The sequence below is a fragment of the Lithobates pipiens genome, unplaced genomic scaffold (genome assembly GCF_037356315.1).
Source record: "Lithobates pipiens isolate NorthernLeopardFrog02 unplaced genomic scaffold, aLitPip1_a1.2 Scaffold_16, whole genome shotgun sequence".
NCBI classification, from domain to species: Eukaryota; Metazoa; Chordata; class Amphibia; order Anura; family Ranidae; genus Lithobates; species Lithobates pipiens.
The window spans coordinates 370129764-370155574 of record NW_027507748.1 but is presented as its reverse complement, the minus strand read 5'-3'; the positions used below and the strand labels follow the sequence as shown (position 1 = coordinate 370155574).

The window sequence follows — 25811 nt, the reverse complement described above, 5'->3', positions numbered from 1 at the left end:
CCGGCCTCCGAACGACCATAGAGACTCCGGGGACGATCTGGTCCGCCGGAAAAGTCTATGGTAACTTGCTGGGGCCGGCGGATCCTGTGACCGACTCACCGATGGAAACTGAGTCGGTACAAGCACCGAAGGGCGGCGGGAGGGGCGTCCCCTCCCGCCGCCCGTAAGAACGATCAAGCGGCGGAACCGCCGCTATGATCATTCTTATGGTGCAGGGAATCGCCGGCTGAAAACGGCAATATCTGAATGATGTCTGTGGCCTCAGGCATCATTTAGATATAACCACTAAAAGCCCATGACGTCAATAGACGTAGTATGGGCGCCAAGTGGTTAAAGGATAAGTTTGTGCATTTTTTTGCAGGTAAAAAAACATGCATTTACTATTTTTTTGGTTTTAGGAGCCTGGAAATAATTGCAGCAGCAATCAGCAGATCGCTAATGCCATGCAGGTCTCCTGCAGGCTGTCAAGTGAAAGCGGTCTTTTCGTACATCGTACATTTTACACTAAAAGGAATATTCAATGAACTACTGGAGCACTCACAGCGCCATGGTAGTTCATTGAAATCTACAAGCCGACAGCCAAAAAGGCTGTCAGTAGTTGTAGTCTATTCATTAACAAACCACTGGTGGAGTCCGCATGGTCGCATTTTCTTTAGAATGTGGCAGCAAGTGGGGGAAGAACGGGGGGGGGGGGGGTTGGGCGAGCGGTTGTACAGGGACTAGTAAAACTGTAACATGTTACAAGAGGCGAACTTATCCTTATAAAGATAGGAACTCCTTATTGAATAAACTAGGTCATACATTAATTGAAATATGAAAAGTGTTCAGCAGGGACCCTTCAAATTTCAAGATATAGAAAAAGACATGGAAACTAAAATCAGACAAATAATACATTATTACCGCCAGACACTGATCCACTCACCACATTAGAGGTGGGGCTCAGTGGCTTGCAGCATATAGAGAAAAACAGAATTATACCAAGGAGAGACGTATATAGAGAAAGATGCCACATATAGAGCCTCAGGGGTTGTGTCTGATAGAATACAAATCAAGTATCAAAAAAATTTGACTTTTATTGGATAATAAACCAAAACAAAAATGCATAAAATTATCAAATCCTCCACCATTCACCGTCTAAAGCAGGGGTGTCAAAACTTTTTTCAAAGAGGGCCAGATTTGATGAAGTGAACATGCGCGAGGGCCGACCATTTTGCCTGACATTCTTTGAACTATTAAAATTCGGTCTAAGTGTGTTTGTTCGGACACTAGTACACGGCCCAACAAGAATTATCTTGCCTTTGTGGCTGTGTGTGTTTTGAAGAGATGAGCTTGGGCGTGTTATTTATTGGCGAATAGCACGCACCTTCACTTTAAGAGGGAAGTTTCAGGAAAAAAAACTTAACATTTTAAATAAACAACTGTGAAGCAAAATAAGGGTCAGCGCCCATCTGCGCGCCCTCCATTGCTGGGAATGCAGCGCCCACCACTGCCAGGAATTCAGCCACCATTAGCCAGGAATGCACCCACCATTGCCAGGATTTCCCTCACTATTGCCAGGACTGCACCCACCATTAGCCAGCAACGCACCCACCATTAGCCAGCAACGCACCCACCCAGGGCCGCTGTTAAAAATCATGGGGCCCCGTACAGTCTACCTGGCGGGGCCCCCCACACAGCAGGGAAAAGACTTTCACTCTGGGCACGGTGAATACCCACAATATTTTAGATATGTGGGAGAGCAGTATGCAGTATGGCCAAATTTATGTTCAGAGCCCGCGCCCAGTCTCTACCTCCACCTAACATCCCCCGACTTCACAAGTACCTGGTCCTGCTGGCTTCTTTTATCTGGGGTCCTCATGCAGTGCTTCTCCTGGGGTGGGGGGCTTGGATCCTCTGGATCTGGGAGCGTGGGGACCGGCCAGAAGCTGAGCTCCTCTAAAACCTCTGCTCCTTCCACCTGGGCACGAAGTTGGACAGCCGGAAGCAGAAAGCAAAGTATTTAAACACTTTCGGGAGTAATCTGCAGCCGTATGTCAAGACAATTACATTACACAAGTCCCGGCCGGCGTATTGATATAGAAGAGACTGGGACTTGTGTAATGTACTGTATGTAATAGTCTGGACATACGGCTGCAGATTACTCCCAAAAGTGTTTAAATAATTTGCTTTCTGCTTCCTCCCACGCACACTACATGGGACCCTAGCTCAGGATTAGTATAGTCCCTATAATGTGGGAGTCCCCCCTCTGCCTATGGGCCCCCCTACAGGGCAGGGCCCAGTACAGAAGGGCTGGTGGTCCCCCCCTATCAGCGGCCCTGCACCCACCATTAGTCAGCAATGCACCCACCATTAGCCAGCAATGCAGCCATGGAGGGGGCAGGACGAGAACCAAAGTACAGGAGAATCTCCTGTTTACACAAATCCCACCTCCTTTGATGGACAGAACAGTCGTCCAATGGTGGAGACGGGACTTCCTATTACAGAGGCTGCCCTGTAATCAGGAAATGCTCCTGTGTGCACGGCACTCATACCACCTCCTATCTCCGAGGCAGCCAGACTGAGCCTATATATCTTTTGTGGCGCTGGGAGATCGTCGGGGGCCACAAAAGATATATATGTTTAGATAACCAGGCGGGCCGTTCAAAACCAGACCGTGGGCCAGACTTTGGACATGCCTGGTCTAAAGACAACGTTGTCTATGGACAAAAGAAACAGAGCGCCCTCACTGCACGTGCATCAACAATGGGAACCATAAAAAACACTGTTCAAGCGATGTGCAATATTGAAATTACACCGCTAGGGGCAGGCAGTCCTTATGTGGATGTAAAAAAGAAGGGCAAAAATTGCACAAATCAAAAAATCCAAAGGCTACAGTTTATGGCTGAGGGCAAAACACAGGGAAAGAAATCTGTGCGGGGAGTTGGATGTTAATGAAGTCTTACCCCATACACACTGATCTAAAGGGATCTGGGAAGCAATAGATGAACTGAAATAATCTGATCAATCATGAAGTAGAGCCAGTTTCCAGCAGTAGGAGCACGAGTGGCAGATATTCATATCTAGTACACGATATACCTTGTCCAGGTGCGAGAATGGATACTCTGCAGATGATGAATATTGCCATGCTCTGTCATCAGATGGGATGAAGGTAACGGCAATGTTCCATAGAGCCAATGGCCGTAACAGCTGAGCGAGGCATATACTCGTTTTTCGGCCGTTTTCCCAATTTCCTTTGGGCAGCGTACGCCACACCGGGCTCGGAGTCTCATCACCCAGAGTATATGGGGAGTGAAAACCACCCACAAGAGACAGCGCACTAAGAAAGGGCTTTGAGAAAGCACATGCGCGCGAAACATGTAAGCTGATAGTCGGCATGGCAACCCCCCTCCAGCACGAAGCTGTCTACGCAACGATTGGCTGCACAGGTCAGTGGTGTCACGTGTGAGCTCGAGCATTGCGCTCTGAGCTTCCCTCCACTCTGAGCCAGTATTATCGTGTGTCTCCTAGCTGGACTTCATACCCCAGCATGCACCACACTGCTCACCCAGAGCCCATATCACTGGCTTGACACGTACGAGCAGGACACCCCCCAGGCTACAGTGTGGCAGCGATCTGTCCCCTTTCTTCTCTCCACTGACAGTGAGTGTTTCTAGGAACAGAGTTCCTTTCAACTGCATTCTATGAATTGTCTTTCCAACAAGCACCGCTAAACCTCCCCCTCCCATTGAGGACACAATGTGATCATTAACTTTCTGACCCTCAGTAGGTTGGCGGCAGTGCTGTGTTGCTTCACAAACACATACTACAGGCGAGGATTGATTGCTAAAAGTCTGTATATCTACACAGTGATTTTTTGGTGACCTTTTTGTTACAAACAGACTGATTTTTGCTGCTTAGATCCCAGGAGGGATCGGATGTTTTTGTCATGGTTTTTTTATATATATTTATAAATAAATTACTTTTATGTTTTATTATATCAAAGTTTCATTAGTGCGCTGTCTATTGTGGGTTGTTTTTGCATTTTATTCCACTGATTCCAAAGTGGTCAAACAGCTGCACATGGACATGGTCTAATGCACATCAATATAAATAATTTGTGGTTTGGCACATAAACCACCAATTTTAAAAAGAAGAAAAAGCTCAGTTGTGCGCCTAAGATTATTACGTTATATATGGGGAGTGACACCCTTTGAATTTTGATCCATGTATGGAGAGGCTGGTTGTATTAAATTTGATCAATTGAGTTGTGTACAACAACCTGATGGTTTTTTCCAGAACGATCGGTGCCGCTGACTATAGCTGGCAATGCTGACCATTGTATTCTGATGGTGGGGATGGTGCCTTGCTGTCAGAATACAACACATAGGCGGTGGATTGAACTGCCGGTTGAACGTAAAAAAAGATGTATGGGGTGCCTAAGGGTATTTAAATAGGTATAATAGGAACTTGTAAACAATTTAGATTTGCCAGCTGTAGCACCGTTTTCTTATATTAGGTCAAATATTTTGAAATTTCATGGGAGAAAAGGTGTAAAAAAAATATAATCATGACTGAAAGGTCCTTTGACTTTATTGACAAACATTGAAAAATCACATTTTGGAGTTCTAGATAAAAATGTGTCTATATTGGTTAGAAACTGAATTATTACCATTAGAAAACAGCTCCTCAACACCTTTTCATTTACAAACAGAGAATGCCAATCAAAATTAATATCACTTTAAATATTACTATACAAATTTCATATACTATGGTATGGAATAGTAAGAACCGCTCTAAAACCATTACATTAGCTCTACGGTCCATTTCTCTTCTTTACCCTAATACACTCTCCATTACCTGTCTTACCCACCTTCACTACTAAACACTTACCTGACTCATCTCCCCATCTCAGCTGCAGCACCACTCATCACACTACCTGGTCTCACAGGAGATACTGAGAGCAACGGGAGCCATAGCCTCCTGCTGCTGTCAGTGAAACTCTTGTGAGGAGGGAAGGGGTGTGTGGCATACCGCCGCTCGCTGTGTGTATGTCTATAGATGCACACAAGCTGGCTCGGGAGCATACACACACGGATACAGTCTTAGTGCCAGGCTTTCTGAGGAGAAGGGAGGAATGAACACCACGGTATGGGAACTGCCTATGAGGAGGTAAGGGACCTTTCTGTGCAATATCACACCACAGAGCAGATAAGTAGGCCTTTTTTTTTTTTTACATAAAAAAAAAACAGCCTTCATTATAACGATAACCCTTTTACAGCCACCAAAAGACCTTGGTGGCAGCAGGGGATTTTATACACAACCCCAGCGACTGCAGCCGCTGTGTGTGTAAATCTGACAAGACAACTCTCAGATGAGCAGCTGCACAGCCACCAGATCGCTTCTACACACCCTAGTAACAGCTGGGGAAATAACATACCTATACATTCTCCAGAACAGTACATGTACAATGGTCAGACGGGAAGCACTTAATGAGACATCCGGGTTCTAAAAGACTTCTGATCTCTTACGTATCCTCAAGTTAAGCTAATGCAGTGCAGATCGCACTGCATTAGCTTAACTTGAGGATACGTAAGAGATCAGAAGTCTTTTAGAACCCGGATGTCTCATTAAGTGCTTCCCGTCTGACCATTGTACATGTACTGTTCTGGAGAATGTATAGGTATGTCCTGTCGGAAGCGTGCCCTCAGGGGGAACACAGTGGTGCAACCTATAACCACTGGGTTCACCAGACACAGCAAATCTCAGATGAGGGAACATGGCTGCTGTGGTTGGCCCTGGTACCATGTGATCACGTGACCAATCACAGTGATCACATTGCCTATAGTAAATAACGGCTGTCATTCATGACGCTATTATTTACTACTGTGATTGGTCCTGGTACACTGACAATCAAAGACTATGTGATAGCTGTTGCTAATCGCATCTATCATAGTAGTACTCAATGGGGCATGAATGCTGTGTCAAACAAATTTGTATAAGCAATCCTCAAAAAAATAAAAAATAAATCACTCCCCCCAGTTTAGTATAGTGTCACTATGGTGACACTGCACTGCTATGGTGATAGTATATGGTTGTGATTATGTACAATGGCTGGCTACTCCAATATCACTGTATGCTAGACATTGTCTCTGTTCATTGCGACAGCAGTGCAATCTCACCAGATGCCTGCTGCTAGTCAGTGTTCCTAACCTCTAGCACACCTCTCCCAGTGTCTCTGACCATCGCCACACACCAGTCAGTTTCACCATAATTACTATAGATGTGTGATGTTCTCTGGAGGAGCCACCCATGTTTGAATCGCTCTTCAGAAAGCATTTAACAGGCATGTGTTGTATTGCCTCCTCTTCATCTGCTTTAACCACTTGGACCCCACATGCATTCATCTTAAAGGGTCACAATTTGCAGACATACACGAGGTAAAATTACAGCTACAGATGTGAAACAAAGCATGTTGCTGCCTCTGCAGCTAAATGGGTTAGATGCTGAGAGGAGGTAAAACAGTGGCTCAACTGTTGGGTATTACCGTCCCCCAAATCAGACCAGTCTTGCACCACTGTTCTCTAGCGTACTGTAACGCTGATATCTCCCTATCTCCTTCCTTCCTATTCCCCATCCTAGGCAAACTTGGCCTTACCCCTGGGCACCACAGCTGGTCTATTTCATAACCTCCTGGAGAATATTATAAGCCAAGCGTCTGTTTCAGGTCAATGGACCTCAATCCCAAAACCAACCTCTCCAATGGGCCTATTTCCCATATCACTATGGAAAGCTTTGCAACTTCAGCTTTTCTCATGTTCTCCTCCACCTTTACCAGATCCTTAACCACTCTCAAAGCCATATGCCCCTCCACAGGTCAGTTCCGCTATCCTCTTACTTATGCACAATTCCCTCCTTTCCAAACTCTGAGATGATTTTTGGATACCATACATCTCCCATATATTGGGAAAAATACCTTTATCGGGACTTCAAAGCATTCCAAATGAACAAAATACTGCACTTCTCATTGAAGTCCTCTTTTTCCACTGGACCCCCAAAAATTTCAAAATGTTACCTCAAAAGAACAAAACCTCTGACATTCTCCACAGAACTTTTCCTGAAGTGCCCGATACCCGCTGGAGATGTATAGAGGCAAAATGTCTTCTGGTCGTGCCATAAACCATTCTTGATTCAGGTTAGGGACCAGTCTAAAAAATTCACAGATTTCACACTTCACCACAATTCAGCTTTCTTTCTCCTGCACCTGTGTTCCATACCCACAAAGACATACTAAAAATCTATTTTACGTAATTTGCTGAACACTGACAAAAGCTGTATTGCTGCCAAATTGAAAAGCTCCTCTTTGTCCATCCAAATATGGACATGTAAAGTAGAGGAAAATTAGACAAATTGAGAATCTGATCCTATCAAGCCAAAACCACCACAAGAACCAAATCAAAATGACTTCCCTGGGATGTTTTTACATTCTCAACTGATGGACAGGCTCTACTGTTTGGAGGAGACTCAGGGCAGTAATTGGCTCCACTCTGGTCTTGATGCCCCCCCCCCCAATCCACCCCATTCTTTCCCACTTTCCCCTAAACCCTTTGCAGGCTGCATTCTATCGCACATAATACTTCTATCTGGGACCTAAATCTCAAGTCTGATACCCCCGGATTCCTTCTAAGGCCGCGTACACACGGGCGGACTGTTCGCCCAACTTTGTCCGCTGAACAGTGTTTGGGCCGACAGTCCGCTCGAGTGTGGGCTTTCAGCGGACAGTTTCAGCGGACAGTTGGACGGACAAGGTTTTTCGGAATTTCCGAAAAACTGTCCGCTGAAACCTTGTTTCAGCGAACAGCCCGCTCGTGTGTAGGCTTGTTCGTCAAACAAAGTTGCGCGCATGCTCAGAAAGGATTTTCACGCCGAAAGCTATAATGCAGTGTATAGGACGTCGTATTTTTCGTCCAGTCGTACGTGCCGTTCACGTCATCGCGCACGGTTTCGGCAAACTGTTCGTCCGTCGTGTGTGGCCATGTCCGTCCATGCTAAGTTTGAGCGGACTGTTTGCCGAAACTGTTGGACGGACAAAGTTGGGCGAACAGTCCGCGCGTGTGTACGCGGCCTTACATTTATTTTGACTCATGATTTTGCATGTACTCCTAAAGTCTTACCCTGACGCTATCTCTCTATGCAATTGGTCGTGTTTGCCATTACTTGTTGTAAAACATTGATATATGTTACTCATTGTATCACGACTATTACTTTGTGTATATTATTCCACTACCTGTTTAAGTTGTATTTTGAAAACACAAAAATAATTAAGGAAAAACAAAAATACTGTAATAGTATTAGCCACTAGTGCATTCCTCTTTTTAGTCTCTACGTTTTATAAAGTTGAGCAATAACAACAGTATAACCAAGAATCTTTGACTTACGTGCAATAATTGGGTCAACATCTCTCGTTTGTGTGGCTACATTTGATGCACAGACTTGCCCTACTTGTATTAGCAGTGACATGGTGTCTTCATACAGTGGTGGAAATGCTTGGCAGAATGATACTAAGCAGGGCAAGGTTGGCATGAAAAATATATAACGCTTAGCTTGAGTTAGTACTGCAAACAAAAAGAAAGGAAAAAAAAGAAAAAAAAATAGTATTTAGAAATTCTAGTAATTGCTTTAAGATTTTAAAAGTAAATAAACACATTTTGTATTTTGCCAAGAGGGAAAACAGATTGGTGCATGTGTGTGTTTTAGACCAAGTTGTCCTAGACTTGAAAAACTTAACTTTAAACTTTTAAATTAGTTAAGTGCTATTCTTCTCTGTATTCATTGATTACATACCATAAACCATTTACAGTTTACCCTGAATCAGCACAAAGGCCTGAAAATCTATTTTATACCCATACATTTGGAAGCATGAAGAGCTTAAAGACAACTTAATCACTGCTGACAAGTTTATTATTTTGAACCCTCCTTTCTGTGTGAAGTGTTTGGGCAACCCTAATAAGACTGGGACTTAAAATCTGGAAGAGAAAAGCATCCTAACTACAGTAGGGCAAAAAGTATTTAGTCAGCCACCAATTGTGCAAGTTCTCCCACTTAAAAAATGAGAGAGGCCTGTAATTGCCATTATAGGTATACCTCAACTATGAGAGACACAATCTGGAAACAAATCCAGACAATCACATCGTCTAATTTTTGAAAGAAGTTATTTGCAAATTATGGTGGAAAATAAGTATTTGGTCACCTAAAAACAAGCAAGATTTCTGGAGTTCACAGACCTGTATCTTCTTATTTAAGAGGCTCCTCTCTCCTCCACTCATTACCTGTATTAATGGCACCTGTTTGAACTTGTTATCAGTCTAAAAGACAACTGTCCACAACCTCAAACAGTCACACTCCAAACTCCACTATGGTGAAGACCAAAGAGCTGTTGAAGGACACCAGAAACAAAATTGTAGACCTGCACAAGGCTTGGAAGTCTGAATCTGCAATAGGCAAGCAGCTTAGTGTGAAGAAATCAACTGTGGGAGCAATAATTAGAAAATGGAAGACATACAAGACCCCTGATAATCTCCCTCAATCTAGGGCTCCACGCACGATCTCACCCCGTGGGGGTCAAAATGATCACAAGAACGGTGAGCAAAAATACCAGAACCACGCGGGGGACCTAGTGAATGGCCAGAAGAGAGCTGGGACCAACGTAACAAAGGCTACCATCAGTAACACACCACGCCTCCAGGGAATCAGATCCTGCAGTGCCAGACATTTCCCCCTGCTTAAGCCAGTACATGTGCGGGCCTGTCTGAGGTTTGCTAGATAGCATTTGGATGATCCAGAAGAGGACTGGGAGAATGTCATATGGTCAGATGAAACCAAAGTAGAACTGTGTGGTAGAAACACAACTTGTCGTGTTTGGAGACGAGAGAATGCCGAGTTGCAACCAAAGAACACCATACCTACTGTGAAGCATGGGGGTGGCAACATCATGCTTTGGGGCCGTTTCTCTGCAAAGAGAACAGGATGACCGTGTACATGAAAGAATGAATGGGGAATGTATCGTGAGATTTTGAGTGCAAGCCTCCTCCCAACACACTGCCCGGGCAATGAAGGAGTGGCTTCGAAAGAAGCATTTCAAGGTCCTGGAGTGGCCTAGCCAGTCTCCAGATCTCAACCTCATAGAAAACCTTTGGAGGGAGTTGAAAGTCCATGTTGTCAAGCTACAGCCCCAAAATATCACTGCTCTAGAAGAGATCTGCATGGAGGAATGGGCCAACATACCAGCAATAGTGTGTGACAACCTTGTGAAGATTTACAGAAAACGTTTGACCTCTGTCATTGCCAACAAAGGATATACAAGTATTGAGATGAACTTTTGATATTGACCACATTTTCCACCATAATTTGCAAATAAATTCTTTCAAAAATCAGACAGACAATGTGATTGTCTGGAATTGTTTCCACATTTTGTCTCTCATAGTTGAGGTATACCTATGACGACAATTACAGGCTGACTAAATACTTTTTTGCCCCACTGTACATTGAGCTAAAACATTCAAACATTTGTGTGGGATCCCCCTGGCTCAACAGGACAGGCGCATCTGTTTTTCTGGACCCACCCCTAGTTCTTACCTGCACTCTGGCACATAAAAGTGTGTACCTGTAACTATATGCAAACCTGACTAACTTTACATTATACATGACACAAACCATACATACTACACACTACATCAAGTGCAATTACTACTATACAGAGTACAAATTGCACTACACATATACAACATGTCTTATACAATGCATGTTGCACCTTCACTATACAAATTTTATCCCACACATCATACCCATTCCCCACATTATACCGGACACATGCTATGTATATTACTAACCGCACCAGCCCCAAATTGCACAACCTTGTACCATTAACTGTGAATTTTCAGGCACTCTGGTTATATTTGAAGCCTTCAGAGCCTATTCTTCCCAGTACCTTTAACTTAGTGGGTAGCCAGTGGCTTACGCTACATCCCTAATAGCAGCTCCCTTCACCACTGGAGGCTGCCAGCCTTCATTGCACTAGTAGACTATTAGTCATTGTTTAGGTACTGTTTTATAGCTATTAAAATACTTCTTTACACTAAAGCCTAATACACACTATTCGTTTTTTTTCATTCAACGCAGTTGGCTGAAAAAAAAAAAAAAAAAAACTAAAAGAGCTCAGGAGGAGATCCCGTATGAACAATTCGATGTTAGTACAGCGATCTCCCCAGCTGAGCTATTCTGTTCTGATGGGAGGGGGGTGCCCCCTCTGCCAGAACACACCAGTCAGCGGCTCTCAGGCATTGGCTGAGCGCTGATCAGCAGATCTTTTTCAATTATGCCCCGGATCTGCTGCTGTACACATGGGCTAATACTGCCCGATATTTCGGCCCATGTGTACGGGGCTTAATGGTCTGTGATTAAGTTACAGTTTATGCCGCTTGTAATACATTACACAATTGTGACCATTGCTTAGGAAATCTTTAATTCCATCTCTCAGTAAAAAAGGCTGCTCTACATCAGTTGCCAAGTGATCTTTTATTCTCCCTAATAAAAAACCCTTAAAAAGTGACCTTTATGATCCACTGTAATAAATAATAAACTCCTCTCTACCACTCTGGTAAGTGATTATGTGTCCTTTCCAGGTTCAATGTTTTTTGCATATTTGATGTGTACTTGCAAAACTACAACAAGCTAAACAAACTACAACTAAAAAGCTCTCTGCTTCAGAGGTAAGTGATTTAGGCTCCGTTCACGCCTAGGTATTTTTAGGAATTTGTTTTTTTTTTGCTCCAAGCCTCAGCTCTAAATACGGCCAACAGAACAAATCCCATTCATTTCAATGGCCCCTATTGACATCTGAGCGTTCTGTTGCCTGTCACCCAAAAAAAGTACATGAGCTGCTTTTTTTGGCAGATTACAGGTGTTTTACTGCTCTTACATTAGCGACCTTTTAACCCTAAAAACACCAGTGTACAAAAAACGCTCAAAAAAACGCCTGAAAATAGCAACGCCTAGATGTGCACGGAGCCTAAATGAACATTTGTGCTCACCAATTAAAAGTACAAAAGTTTTAGGCAGGGGTGAAGAAATGCTGCAAAATAAAAATACTTTGAAAAATATATACATATAGTTACAAAAGGCAAATTGAGAAAACAGAAGAAAAATGTAAATTAAATCAATATTTGGTGTGACTACCCTTTTGGCTTCAAACCAGCATCAATTCTTACACTTGCACAAATTTAGAGATTTTGTAGGATTAGAGTCAGATGTATGATTAGCCAATTATACCAAAAAGGTACTAATGATCATGAATTGCATATGTAGGTTGAAACAGTCAATAACTGAAAACAGAAACAGCAGTGTAGGAGACGTAAAACTGGATGAGGAACAGCCAAACTCTGCTACCAAGGTGAGGTTGTGGAAGACCATTTCAGGTCACAGGTCATACATCATGGCAAGAATGATCACAGAAATACACAAGGTAGTTATACTGCATTAGCAAGGTCTCTCCAAGGCAAAGATTTCAAAGCAGACTGGCGTTTCAAGATGTGCTGTTCAAGCTCTTTTGAAGAAGCACAAAGAAACAGGCAATGTTGAGGACTGTAGATGCAGTGGTCAGCCAAGGATATTTAATGCAGCAGATGAAAGACAACATGCTTACTTATCTTTGACATCAAATGATGTCCAGTAGTACCAATCAGCACAGAACTGGCAAAAACCAGTGAGACCCAGATACACCCATCCACTGTCCAGAGAAGTCTTGCAGAAGTGGTCCTTATGGAGCAATTGTGTCCAAAAAGCCATACCTCCGACGTGAAAACAAGGCTAAGCGATTCAACTATGCACAAAAACATAGGAACTGGGTGCAGAAAAATTAGAGCAGGCGCTCTGGAGTAAGGAGTCAAAATGTAAAACAATATTTGCCTGTAGCAGGTAGTTTGTTTAGATAAAAAAAAAAAAAAAATTAATGAGGAGTCCTAGAGGTAATGTTCTGGCCCCTACAGAGCCCTGATCTTAACATCATAGAGTCTAGTATGGAAATACATGGAGACTGAGGCAGCCTACAGCCACAGAAGATCTCTAGTTAGTTCTTCAAAATGTTTGTAACAACCTACCTTCCAAAACTGTGTGTAAGTGTACTTAGAAGAACTGATGCTGGTTTGAAGGCAAAGGGCGGTCACGACAAATATTGATTTGCTTTGGATTCTCTTCTAGTCATTTACTTTCCATTTTGTGAACGGTTTTAAATAACCTATTAACTTCTATTTCTGAAAGCATTCCTAATTTGCAGCATTTTTTTCACACCTGCCTCCAACTCTGGCACAGTAGTATATATTGCCTTTAATAATGGTTAGATGGTTTTTGCTTTTTTTTTTTTTTTTTTTTTTTTTTTTTTTAATTAGCCACTATGTTTAGTGGTTGATCTTCAATAAAAGGTTGGATTTTAAATAAGTGCGTACTGGAAATTTCTTTGAGAGATAGTCCACCTCAGCAGTCCCACAAATTTCTGCTTTTTTGGTCCGGGGGAAAGGGTAGGTGTTGCTTTTAGTCGATCAACTTTGCAGACACAGCAGCAGTAAAAAGCCATGAGACATCTACAATGTGGAAGGCCAGGACTCAGAGATTCAGCAAAGTATGTATTTGCACCAGGGACAGGGGAGATGTTGGAAGGAAGAATATATGCACATTTTCTAGGATTCTTTCTGGAATTGTTGCTTGTTTTACTTCAATGTAAACAATGCAAATTTGTTCTGTAAATTTGTTCTGCAAATTTAACAAAGCCACACCATTTTAGCAACAAAATACAAGATTTGATAGAGACAGCAAACAAGGTCATTCCATGGTCATATGATTTAGATCAGAATCCAGGGTCTGATATAGAAACCTGATAATCTAAATTATTATTTAGTAGACAGGCCAACCATTTGATTAGAAACGGCATGCTCCAAAATCTAATGTTGTAGATCTAGATGGAAAAGTAGAAATGTATAAAAAGCAATACATACATATGCGGGTACACTCATCTTAGTATATAAGAGAATACACAACCTACTACAATAACACACATACAAATATTTACCTGTGAGTAAGGTCCCCATAACATTAATGGCTAGACGTGCCATGCTAAGAGATTTTGGTAAAGCATACTGGCTGCATAGGTGTGAAAGAAGCTGTATTGCAAAGATCTATAAATCAATAAAATCCATGTCACTTACATTAGGGATTATGCAAATGTCATTATACACAATCAAGAATATATTAAAATAAAAGCTGTGACTAAGCTAGCTTTAGTAAACTGCAACTTGGACTTTATTTATATTCAATTTCCTTTAGATTTACCTTCAACTATCTAGTACAAGAGCCTGTGACTGCATACAAATTGAAAAAGTATTTAGGTTTGACCCCATATTAAATGGTTTTGGTAAATCTAAAAGAAAAATTGTATAACGTATGGCCAGCTTAAGACACATACAAGTGCCTGCAGCCTGAAGAAGGTACTTGGTTATGTTATCTCTGCTGAACTTTGAGCCTTCCCTTTAGGATAAGTCAGGTGGCCAAAAGTCTAGGCTTTCAGACATATCAACATGAAGGGAGCCTGCCCCAACATTTCCTCCAGAAATTCAAGGATTTAAGCTCCCCTCTTACCCTTTATTTAACCCAGCAAGACTTTTAAAAACGTATGACATAACATTTGGGAGCAAGTCTATTTTAACGCCTTCACCCCCACGCTATAGCCCAAACACTGCTACAGTGCGGGCCTAAATTGCCGGGAAGGCGTTCATGTACGTCCTCCCGTGCCTGCAGGGGGCGCACATGGCATGCTCTGTAATCAGCGAGTCTACAAAACGCGGCCGACCATAGATCGGCATAAGGGGGTGATCCCGACCAGCTGATCACGTGATGTAAAACAGAGCCAGTAAGTCGGTTATTTTTTTTCTTCATGCTAACAGCACGAGGAGGAAAAAAAAAAAACATTTTGATCACCGGCTTCTGTCAGAGGGACATCGGTCCTGAAGAGAAAGCCATGCTGCCTCATCTGTGCCACCTGCCAGTGCCACCTATCAATGCCCACCAGTGGCTCATCATCAGTGCCTATCAGTGCAGCCTCATTAGCGCACATCAATAAAGGAGAAAAAATACTTGTTTGCAAAATTTTATAACAAACTATGAAATCTGGTTTATTTTTATTTTCAAAATTTTTGGGCTTTTTTTGTTTGTTTAGAAAAAAATAAAAACTCAGTAGTGATTAAAATAACACCAAAAGAAAGCTCTATTTGTGTGAAAGAGACTTAGACTTACTGGTGATGGTATTTTTAAGAGCCTTTCAGAACATCCCTTGGAGAGAGCGCAGCTCCGCCCATTTTCCAGGAAACACATGCAGCCTTTAAATCCCTCCTCTTCCACCAGGACTTCAGTTATTGTGTGGTCTCTGATATACTGGAAAACAAAGCACAGAAAACCACCAAAACGACGATGATAGATACTTCCCTCCCTTTGATCTTAGAAGTGGTTTTAAGTAACGGTTGTCCTGAAAGGCTCTTAGAAATACCATCACCAATAAGTCTAAGTTTTTTGCAAATCGCCTTTCAGGACAACCTTGGAGAGGCTAACCGAGAAACTAACCCTCGGGTGGGACCACTGCCTGCAGTACCTTCTTGCCGAATGCTTGATCTGCGGTGGACAGTAGGCCCAACCTATAATGTCGGAGAAATGTTGAGAAGTTGGTCCATGTGGCAGCCTTGCATATTTGTTCAGGCGTAGAACCGGCCCTTTCGGCCCAGGAAATTGCCTTTGTTCTCGTACAATGAACAGCAATACCTGAGGGGGTAATTCTCCCTTAGCTTTGTAGGCCTCCGTGATTGCCCATTTAAGCCACCTGCCCAGAGTGCTTTTGAAAAATGTATACCCTTTATGTGAACCTGAGAATATAGCACGAAGAGAGCATTTGATTTTCTAAATTCTTTGGTAACTGTTAGAAAGTGTAGCAGGCATCTCCTCACATCCAGTGTGTGGAAAGCTTCCCCTGGATTATCAGGAGCTGAGGAGAAAGTGGGCAAGACTATTTCTTGTGAACAGTGAAAAGTTGAAGAAACCTTAGGTAGAAATGCTGGATCTTTAGAAAGGCTTCTGTGACCGCCAGGGCCTGAAGTTTGCCCTCTCTTCTTGTCGACATGATGGCTACCAGAAAAATTGTTTTAAGAACTAAGCTTTTTAAGGATACTTCCTGTAAGGGTTCAAAATGGAGCTCCCGTGAGACCCTGTAAAACAGACAAATCCCAACTGGGAAAAACTTTAAGGGCTACCGGCCTATTCCATGCAAGCGCCCTAAGAAAAAAAAAAAAAAAAAACTTGAAATTAACCAGTTCCCGACCGGCGCACGCCGATGTACGTTGGCAGAATGGCACGGCAGGTACGTCCAATCTTCAATGCCGCCCTGCCATCACGTGCCGGTTGGGACCACCGCGAGTCCGGTCGCGGGTCACGCGGACTCGATCACCGCGGACATGCCCGTGATCGTCTCACAGGGCGGCTGAATGGAGGAAATGGCGTGTAAAAAGCATTTCCCCATTCTGCCTATCAACTAGTGACGCGGATCTCTGCTCCATGTGATTGGAGCAGAGATCAGTGTTCACTAAATGAAAGCCCAGCCCCCCCACAGTTAGTAACCCACCCCTAGGAACACTTAACCCCTACACTGCCACCCACTGGTTAACTCCTTCACTGGCAGTGTCATTTACACAGGAATCACTGCATTTATATAGCAGTGATTACTGTATAAATGACAATGGTCCCAAAAATGTGTCAAAAATGTCCGATGTATCCGCCGCAATGTTGCAGTCACAATAAAAAAAAAAAAAAAAAAAAAAAAAAAAAAAAAAAAAAAAATCGCTGATCGCCGCCATTACTAGTAAAAAATAAAATAAAAAAGATTATTAATAAAAATGCCATAAAACTATCCCTATTTTGTAAACGCTATAACTTTTGTGCAAACCAATCAATAATCGCTAATTGTGATTTTTTTTACCAAAAAATATGTAGAATACGTATCGGCCTAAACTGAGGGAAAAAAACATTTTTTATATATATTTTTGGGGGATATTTATCATAACAAAAAGTAAAAAATAATGTGTTTTTTTTCAAAATTGTAGCTCTATTTTTGTTTATAGCGCAAAAAATAAAAACCGCAGGGGTGATCAAATACTACCAAAATAACTTTTTCCAAACTTTCAGTTATATGGCCCGAGTTACCTCCTTCCTACTGAAGAGTAGAGTCTTCACTAATTTATCAGACAGTCCCTTGGCCTTTAGGAGGTCTTCTTCAGAAACCAAGCAGTTAGATGTAACCGGTCTGCTTTCAGATGGGTCACAGACCCCCGTGTTAGCAGGTCCTTTCTGGGCGGCAGCTTCCATGGAGGTTTTGCGGCCAGGTTTAGTAATGTCACGAACCAGTCTTTTTGGCCAGAAGGGAGTGACCGGGATCAGTTTGGCATTTTCCTCCCTGAATTTACTCAGGACCAGCGTGATCAGGGGGGGAATATCGTAACACAGCTGGTAATGCCACGGATGGGCGAAAGCATCTATTCCTACGGCCCGGTCTTCTTAATTGAGTGAGAAAAACTTCTGTACTTTCGAGTTCTGTTGGCTCACAAACAGATCTATTTTAGGTTTCCCCCAAGCTTCAGAGATAAACAAGAATTATTCTTGGCTCAGACTCCACTCCCCTTCTGCTTAGTAGATCTTCTAGAAGATTCTGGGATCCCTTTAGTTGGACTGCTGATAATAAAGCCACATTTTGTTCTGCCCAGGTAAGTAGCTGACTGGCCATCTCCAGGAGTCCTCTGCTCTTGGTTCCCCCCTTGTTTCAATACGTAAGCTACTGCAGTTGTAAGAGACGAGAAAAATGGCCTTCAGTTCCTGCCGATTTGAGGACTTTTGGGCTTCTGCTTTGGACCAGGCACCCTGAGAGGTTTGGCTGTCCAGGTGGGCTCCCCAACCCCAAGAATTCACGTCTGTTAGACTAAGGGAAAAACCCATGAGAGAACTCTTGTCAGGTTGGGGTTGGTTGAATTCCTCCACCACCAGAGCGACTGCTTTACATTTGAGGTGAGCCTGATCTGTCTAACAACTCCTGGTGTGACCATTTTTTGTTAGATATTCATCTGAAGAGTTCTGGAATGTAGCCTGGCCCACTGTATGACTGGGATTGACGCCGTGAGAAGTCCTAAAACTGTCATGGCTGATCGGACTGAAACAGAGATTGGTTTGAATCTGTCTCACCGTGGATTGGATCTTCTTCATCATCCCTTGTGGAAGAAAAACATTTTGAAGCACGAGTTTATCGTTTGGCCAGGAACTTAATCTCCTGCATTGGTTCTAGATTTGATTTTTCTAGATTCAGAAGCCACCCTAAGTTCTTGAGGTGAGCCTGAGACACCTAAAGATTTGTCAAGACCTGTTCTTTGGAGTCTGCAAAAAACAACCGGTCATCCAGATACAGGATGACCAAAATCCCTCTTAGCTTCAGAGGCTCCAGGGCTTACACCATTACCTTTGTAGAGATCCTGGGGAAGATGAAAGTCTGAACGGCAGAGCTCTGAATTGGAGATGCCAAACTGAAGTCCCCAGGTTGAGGGCCAGACAGAGACAGCGTTGGGAAACCTGAGCCATTGGGACATGTAAATAAGTATCCCTTAGCATCTAGGGATGCCATGAAACAGTCTGGAGTCAGCAATTTTGTTATTGAATAGATCGAGTCAATCTGGAAAGGTTTGTAATGGATCGAGCTATTCCGGATTTTTCAGAAACTACTGATCCTTCCCCAAAAGGTTTTTTCACCAAGAAGATGTGGGAATAGAAACCCAGGCCTTCCTGATGTTTTGGGACCCAGATAATCACTTCCTGTTGAATCAGATCCTGCAGCAGGTTCATCATTGCGGAAACTTTTTCTTGGTCCTTTGGAAGAGCTGTGATATAAAATCTGCATGGGGGGAGTCTCTGAAAACTTCAGACTGTATCCCTGGGAGATGACGCTTTTTCACATACAGGCTTGTAATTTTGTGCCACTGTAGGTGAAAGCCAGATAATCTTCCCCCCACTGGGGGTAAGATTGTCATTTGTTGTTAGGGGGCTGGTCTGGGGGGGGGGGGGGGGGGGTCTGAACAGAATGCCTTCTCTTCCCTTACCCCTTTGGGAGACTAAAGGGTTCTTCTGGTCTTGATCCCTATTTTTGTGGGGCTGTTGAACAGCACGAAAATTATTCTTGATTAGTTCTTTCCTTTTGGAAGGGAGAGCCTTTTTCTTGTCAGCTGTCCTGTCCAAGACCGTTTCAAGGTCTGGACCAAAAAGAAGATCACCTGAAAAAGGTAGGCCACATAATTTTTTAACTTGGAAGCTGTGTCACCAGACCAAGTTTTTAGCCAGACAGCACGTCTGGCTGACTTCACCAGCGATGACGACCTTGCTGACATCTTTACTGATTTGGCTGATGCATCAGCCATGTATTTTACTGCCTTCAGTATCAATGGAAAGGACTCCAAAAGTTCTTTCCGTGATGTGCCAGCTTCTACATGGCTCTTCAGCTTCTCTACAAAGCATGCTAGGTTCCTTGTGACAACCGTGGAAGCCATAGTGGTTTTGAGGCTGGCCGATGTGGAATCCCGCATTATTTTCAAGAGAGTCCGTTCTTTTATCCATCGCATCACGAGGGGAAACCTGTGAAAATGCAGCATCTACACAGTTTCTTATTCCATACCTCGGACTCCTTATTTTCGAAGAGAAACCTTCTCCTAAGGGTCTTAGAAAAAAAGGGGCCTCGCTTAGGGTCCTTCCATTCTTTCTTACCTGTGTCCGAGAGGATTCTATGGACTGGAAACATAGTGTTTTGTGTCATCTAATCCTTTTTATCATGAACTGACCGGTTGCACCTTTTCCTCCTGGATCTTGAGGGTAGTATCGATCGTTTTTAAAAGGTCATCCACCTAATCCTGTGATAGTATGCACATAGAGGCTTGGCTATCATCTTCCTCTTCTGAATCCCAGAGGGAGGGAAGAGTACTTGTCCTCTCATCCCCTGAGTCAACAACCTCTGCTGTTCTAGAGGTGGATGCCCTAGGGCTGGACGGTTGATGCTGGGGCTCAATCTGACCTGCCAGGCTCTGTACCAGCATAGTTTCAACCAAACTCAATGAGTTCCTAAGCTCTCGTACTGAAGAGAACAAGTCCTTGTATTGCTGGGATGTTTCCTCTTCAACCAACGCCCTAATATAGGACCTGCACATTGCTTTCTGCCACAAATCCCTGAGGGGGTTCTTGCAGGAAGGGCATTTCCTCTGACTTGGTGGGTTTGAATACTTGCTTTTTCCTGCAACAAGAATAAATGATCTAATGATTCAGACCCAATGATTGTTCAGGGACCTAAGGGTCCCTGAACAATTTCCTGCCCTAGTGCAAAAAATAGACCACCACCAGACAGAAGGGAAAGGTGCCCTGAGCAATGCAAAACCCCAGTTAGCAGCAATCACCATGTCCAAACTGCAGGGTCAGAGCGAAGTTACTTCTGACTGTGCAGCCACAGGCTCCATGCAGGGAGTATCACACAAATAACTAAAGCATACGCCCATATGAAGAAGAATTAAGGTACCACTGTACCCCTCTCACCTGGGCGTGACCTGTGCCTGGGGCGCCTGCTTCCGCCGTAGGTCTCTCGTCCATCCTTAGCAGAGAGCGGAGCGGGGACTGAGAAAAAACCCATCCGGTTTTAAATTACCCGGTCCCGATAACAAGGGCTGGAACCGAAAGTGCCGGTCACTAGACCCACCCCCTTGGACTCTTGCTTTTCAAGTCGATGGGAACCACTTGCTGCCATAGCCCCAACAGGAAGCCGCGTCACCGTACATAACGTCACCCGCCAGCCAGGACCCGGAAACGACATGGGGGACACGCTGCCGACCAGCAGCGGCATACCACCCGGCCACCTGAAATATACCTGCGGACCCTAAGCACTCAGACACTGATGCCTCCTGCAGGCCATTGCTTCCCCTGAGCTGGAGAGGCTGGGGACTCTGGAACACCCACCTCCCATACTGGGGGGGTGCTGGGATGGTCATTGCAACCCAGGCAGACACTTTAGGGCAAGCCTTCTCCCTCCACCTTGGAGAGAGCGCAGCTCCCTGGCTCCAGCATGTGTTTCCACCATGGCGGAGGAAACACAATAACTGAAGCCATGGTGGAAAAGAGGAAGGATTTAAAGGCTGCATGTATTTCCTGGAAAATGGGCGGAGCTGCGCTCTCTCCAAGGTTGTCCTGAAAAGTGATTTGAGAAGAAATGATAAAAATTTAATTTGGGTATAGTGCATCATGCGTTGAAAATTGGCCTGGACAGGAAGGGGGTTTAAGTGCCCAGTAGGCAAGTGGTTAATTGACAACTTAACTAAAAGCTAATGGCAAAACTAAGAGTAAGGAAGGGTTATATAAAAACACGATGGATATGGATAAATGGGGAAGGGGGTGTTGGTTTTGCCTGTAAACCATGAAAAATGTTTAATAAAAATGTACCCAATTAAATACGTGATAAATAACATACAATATTATAAAAACTCACGCCTGCATGAAATAAATTATAAACATAGCACACAGAGTACACCAAAATTACATGTCCAAATATAAATATATTAACTGATCCAGAACGTTACCTGTTTCTCCAATTCTGGCTGAGCTATGAGCTCAGGTATAAAATCCAGACATATGTGCATTGATGGTATACCTGCAACAGTCAGGGGTAGCAGCTGACAGGGGTAGCCCTGTGGGAAATAAAAAACTATGAGCAAATGTAAACCACATCAAATAAGGAAACAGTTTTAGACTGTCCAGCTACTCTTTGGGTAAAACACAGCTAACCCGCCGTTCTCATGCTGGTTAGCTGCATTTCCCATAGACTTCAATTATGTCCCATGGTTTTGGTGCACTTTCAGAAAGCACACCAAAACCGTAGGATATAATAAAAGTCTATGGAAAAGAGCAGCTAGCATGCACGAAAACTGCAGGCTAGCTGTATTTTGCCCAAAGAGTAGCAGGGCAATGTGAAGACACCTTTACTAAATTTGTGTAAAAAGAGGGACTTTTTACTAACGAGAAACTCCTTTTTTTCCATCCACTGGGGGAACCAGTTTAAAGCAGTAAAATAAAAAAGGTTATATTTTCCTGCTTTATGCAAAGGTATTGCATAGAGAGGCCCCCGAATCTCCTCTTTTTGGGTCCCCAGCCAACACTTTTAAAGGCCAAATTTAACATTCAGATTAAATTGGCTAAATACATTGCAGGTGCTTCAAAACAAAATCTTACAGTTTTCTTTACAAATCAGCCTTAGTCCGAATAGGAAAGATTGTCCCCTGCCAGCATGCTGCACAGAATGAGCCTTGCTCTATATGAAGGAGTCTGACACTACCACCTGCTGAACTCTCCAACCAGCCGAAAGCATGAGATTTGTTAATTGCAGTGCAATATGTCTTACTTTGTAGGGGGCCTGTCAGATCTCTACAACCAGACCATTGCTTCAACCCAGTCAGTAAAAGGTCCAGCTCTGCAGCTGCTGTCATCTAATTAGCTATTCTACTCAGACAGAGGGTGATAAAAACTGTAAGAAAACAGAGTTCCCATTTCCCCAAGGAAAAAAAAAAAAAAAAAAAAAGAATGCTAGCTGGTTACCATAAACCCCACAGACAGGTCTTCCGTCAAATATCCCATGCCTTCTGCATCCTTTTTTAGGTTTACAAAAAAAATACGCAAAAAGTAGGGAAGGGTTGGAACCCCTGGTGAGGTTTTTATTGCTATATGTGCTCCCGCTGGGGAAATGGTTCAGCTGATAAACATCAGTGAAGAAAATGATGGTAAATCCAGACTTATGGTTGCCACCAAAACAGGAGATGAGCTGGAGTTTTACAAAGGAGTAGGGATGAGCTCAGGCGTGTTCACATGCTCCACATGCAGAGCCCGCCAGGAAGTCAGCGCAGCGCTGCACTAATCACAGGTAGTGAGACATTGCCCGATCTCTGCAGCCGCGCATCGGGGCAATGTCTCACTGCCTGTGATTAGCTCAGCGCTGCGTCGACTTCCTGGCGGGCTCTGCACGTGGCTGATGCGAACACGCCTGAGCTCATCCCTACAAAGGAGACACTACTTCTAGTGACAATTGTCTAAGGGTGGATTTAGACATGCGTCCAATGCTCCTTGCCTCTGAAGCCCGATCTGCTTTCGGATCACACTCCAGAGGCTACTAAAAGGATGTGAGGAATAGATGCCACGCCTCCTTACTGCCTGTTTTAACCCCATTTTTGCTGACAAACACACCACAGTTGCGGGGCTTTTGCAGCGCTTCCCCATTGACTTGAATGTGTAGCATGAGGCAAAGCATTGATGCCACGGCATGTAAACATCCCAGATTGCTGCCTATTACAGTTTAAAGGGGGGTGGGTGGCAAAAACCCAGCCGAACCCCACATTTTTGATGGGTGCTCCCCCAACCACAAGTCTAAATGAGGCCTAAGAGGAAAGTTCCTCTAACTTTAGAGAGATTTCCTCACACTTCCTGCTCGGTCTCTATGAAAGGAAGTTAAGGGAAATCTCCCCAATGGGAAACACGCAAAAAAAGAATAATTTAACAGGGGTTTTTACCATTCCTCACTCTAATTCTAAATTAGATATATTTTAACTAAAGTCACTCTTTAGTGAATACACAAAAATAAAGTTTTTCAAAAGGTTTTGAAAAGTGATGAGTACCTGGAAATGGACTAGTTTAGCAATATTTGGGTCTGCTATAAACATCTGATGGAGCAGACAGCAAATCAGGCATTGCACCTCTCTCAGATTACAAAGTAGGCTCTCGTCTCCTCCTGTGTTCTCCTGAGTCTTCTCTTCCTCTGCTGGAAGACAAACCTCCAGCAGGAGCTGCACTGCTGCGCTATCCTAATAGTGAAAAGATACAACATTTTAACTACTTAGGAGAAAGCACTATGCAATAATATTGTTAGAAATTTAAATTTCAAATAAGGGGACATATAAGCGCCCATTGCTGATCCCTCCTAAAATCCTAGTTTCCTCATTGATACATGATTTTCATATTTTTTCACTGACACTTGGATATCCACTTGATCTCCGAAAGATTTACCCTCCCCCTCATGACCACGCAATTTTTTGCGATACGTCACTGTGTTATTTTAGCTGATAATTGTGCAATTATGCAACGCTGTGCATAAATTACATTTAAGTCATCTTTTTTACACAAATAAGAGCTTTCTTTTGGTAGTATTTGATCACCACTGACAATTTCAAAATATATTTTTTTACTTTCTGCTATAAAACACATCCAATAAAAAATATATATATATTTTTTTAAATTTAGGCCAATATGTATTCTGCTGTAAAATGTTCATAAAAAAAAAAAATTCCCAATAAGCGTATATTGGTTTGTGAAAAAGTTATAGCGTCTACAAACTATGGTGTATATATACTGACATTTTTTTTATTCTAGTGATGGCAATGATCAGCGTCTTATAGCGGGATTGCAGCAGACAACCTGCTCAGAAATATGCACTATCACTGTAGTAATGACACAGCGATCAAAGAGTTAAATTTGTGCCTAAGCAGTGTTTTAGTGTACACTGTATGGTGCTTTGATGTGAAAGGGAAAGAAAAAACACCACTGTCAGAACATTATTAACATATACAGAGTTCCGTCCAGCCTCTCTACTTAACGATCAGCAGGTGTCGGCAGACATCCATTGGCTGGCACCCTCTGATCGGCTTCTGCTGTGACTGCAAACAATGCACCCACGACACAATCCCCTGCGTCTCCTCCTCTTCTGCATCACGGCCGCTTCTGCTGTGTGCTCCTCCCTCCTCCTACATGGCCAATACGATCGCTTCTCCTCTACGGGTCTCGGGACCCGCTTCTTGATTGGCTGGGAGGAGAATCAGGAAGACAGACAATAGCGAATATTAAATTTGCTAATGTCACAAAAGTGGGTGGGATCAGGACGCAATGCTCAGCACCCTGAGCCCACACTTTTTTGAAGCCCATTGGAGCCTCAGGCTCTAATCACTTGGTTGAAAAAAAAAAAAAAAAAAAAAAAAAAAAAATAACACATTGGAATCCATGCGTCAGGCGCCCCAAATGTAAATTAGGGTGCCAGATGCATGGATAAGGTTGGCCGCACCCCTGCATCCCGTATGGATGGGCCGTCACTGGACAGATATAGCATCCTACATATTTCTGTCAGTTCATCAATGTAGGCAACCTGGGCTGAAAGCAGTGCATTCTTCAGTTCTTCTCTTGTAACTTCCATAGTTTCTGTCTGTCCTGCCAGACTCATGGCATTACTGGGAGCTGGTTTAATATCTTGATCTGCAGTCTCTTTGAGGTAAGAGTTCAGATAAGCTTTGGAAGCTAAAAGGTAACCATTCAGCATGTGCAATATGATATCCATTAATGGTGGACACCTAGAAACAGACAAAAAAATTAAAAATTAACACGGCAAACCAATTAGTACATCAAATGTCACTACAGAATGCAGTCACCCACTAACCTCAAAATTCGAGGATCACATCGTAGAACAATCAGAGGGTCAATCATAAGGTCATTCTGTGTGTATTTGTGCTGACGAGTCAACTTTAATGAAGGCTGTAATGCGTTTACTGTCATCACCCACAACCTGTAAAGACCAAGAAGGTGACAGTGGAGGCAGACTGCAGTCTTTTAGCCAGGGAAAAAGGAAGAAATACACTATTCTCAAAATTACATTT

The 25811-nt window shown here is 43.3% G+C and overlaps 1 protein-coding gene across 1 annotated transcript in view; it reads right to left on the bottom strand.

The window, feature by feature from the left end:
- The window catches only part of INTS2 (integrator complex subunit 2), a 104837-nt gene that overhangs the window by 5716 nt on the left and 73310 nt on the right, over window positions 1-25811 (bottom strand). The window contains 6 exon segments of the mRNA XM_077484465.1: window positions 8415-8591; window positions 14096-14201; window positions 21708-21815; window positions 23790-23975; window positions 25307-25508; window positions 25595-25720. Coding sequence (XP_077340591.1) covers window positions 8415-8591; window positions 14096-14201; window positions 21708-21815; window positions 23790-23975; window positions 25307-25508; window positions 25595-25720 — 905 coding nt within the window.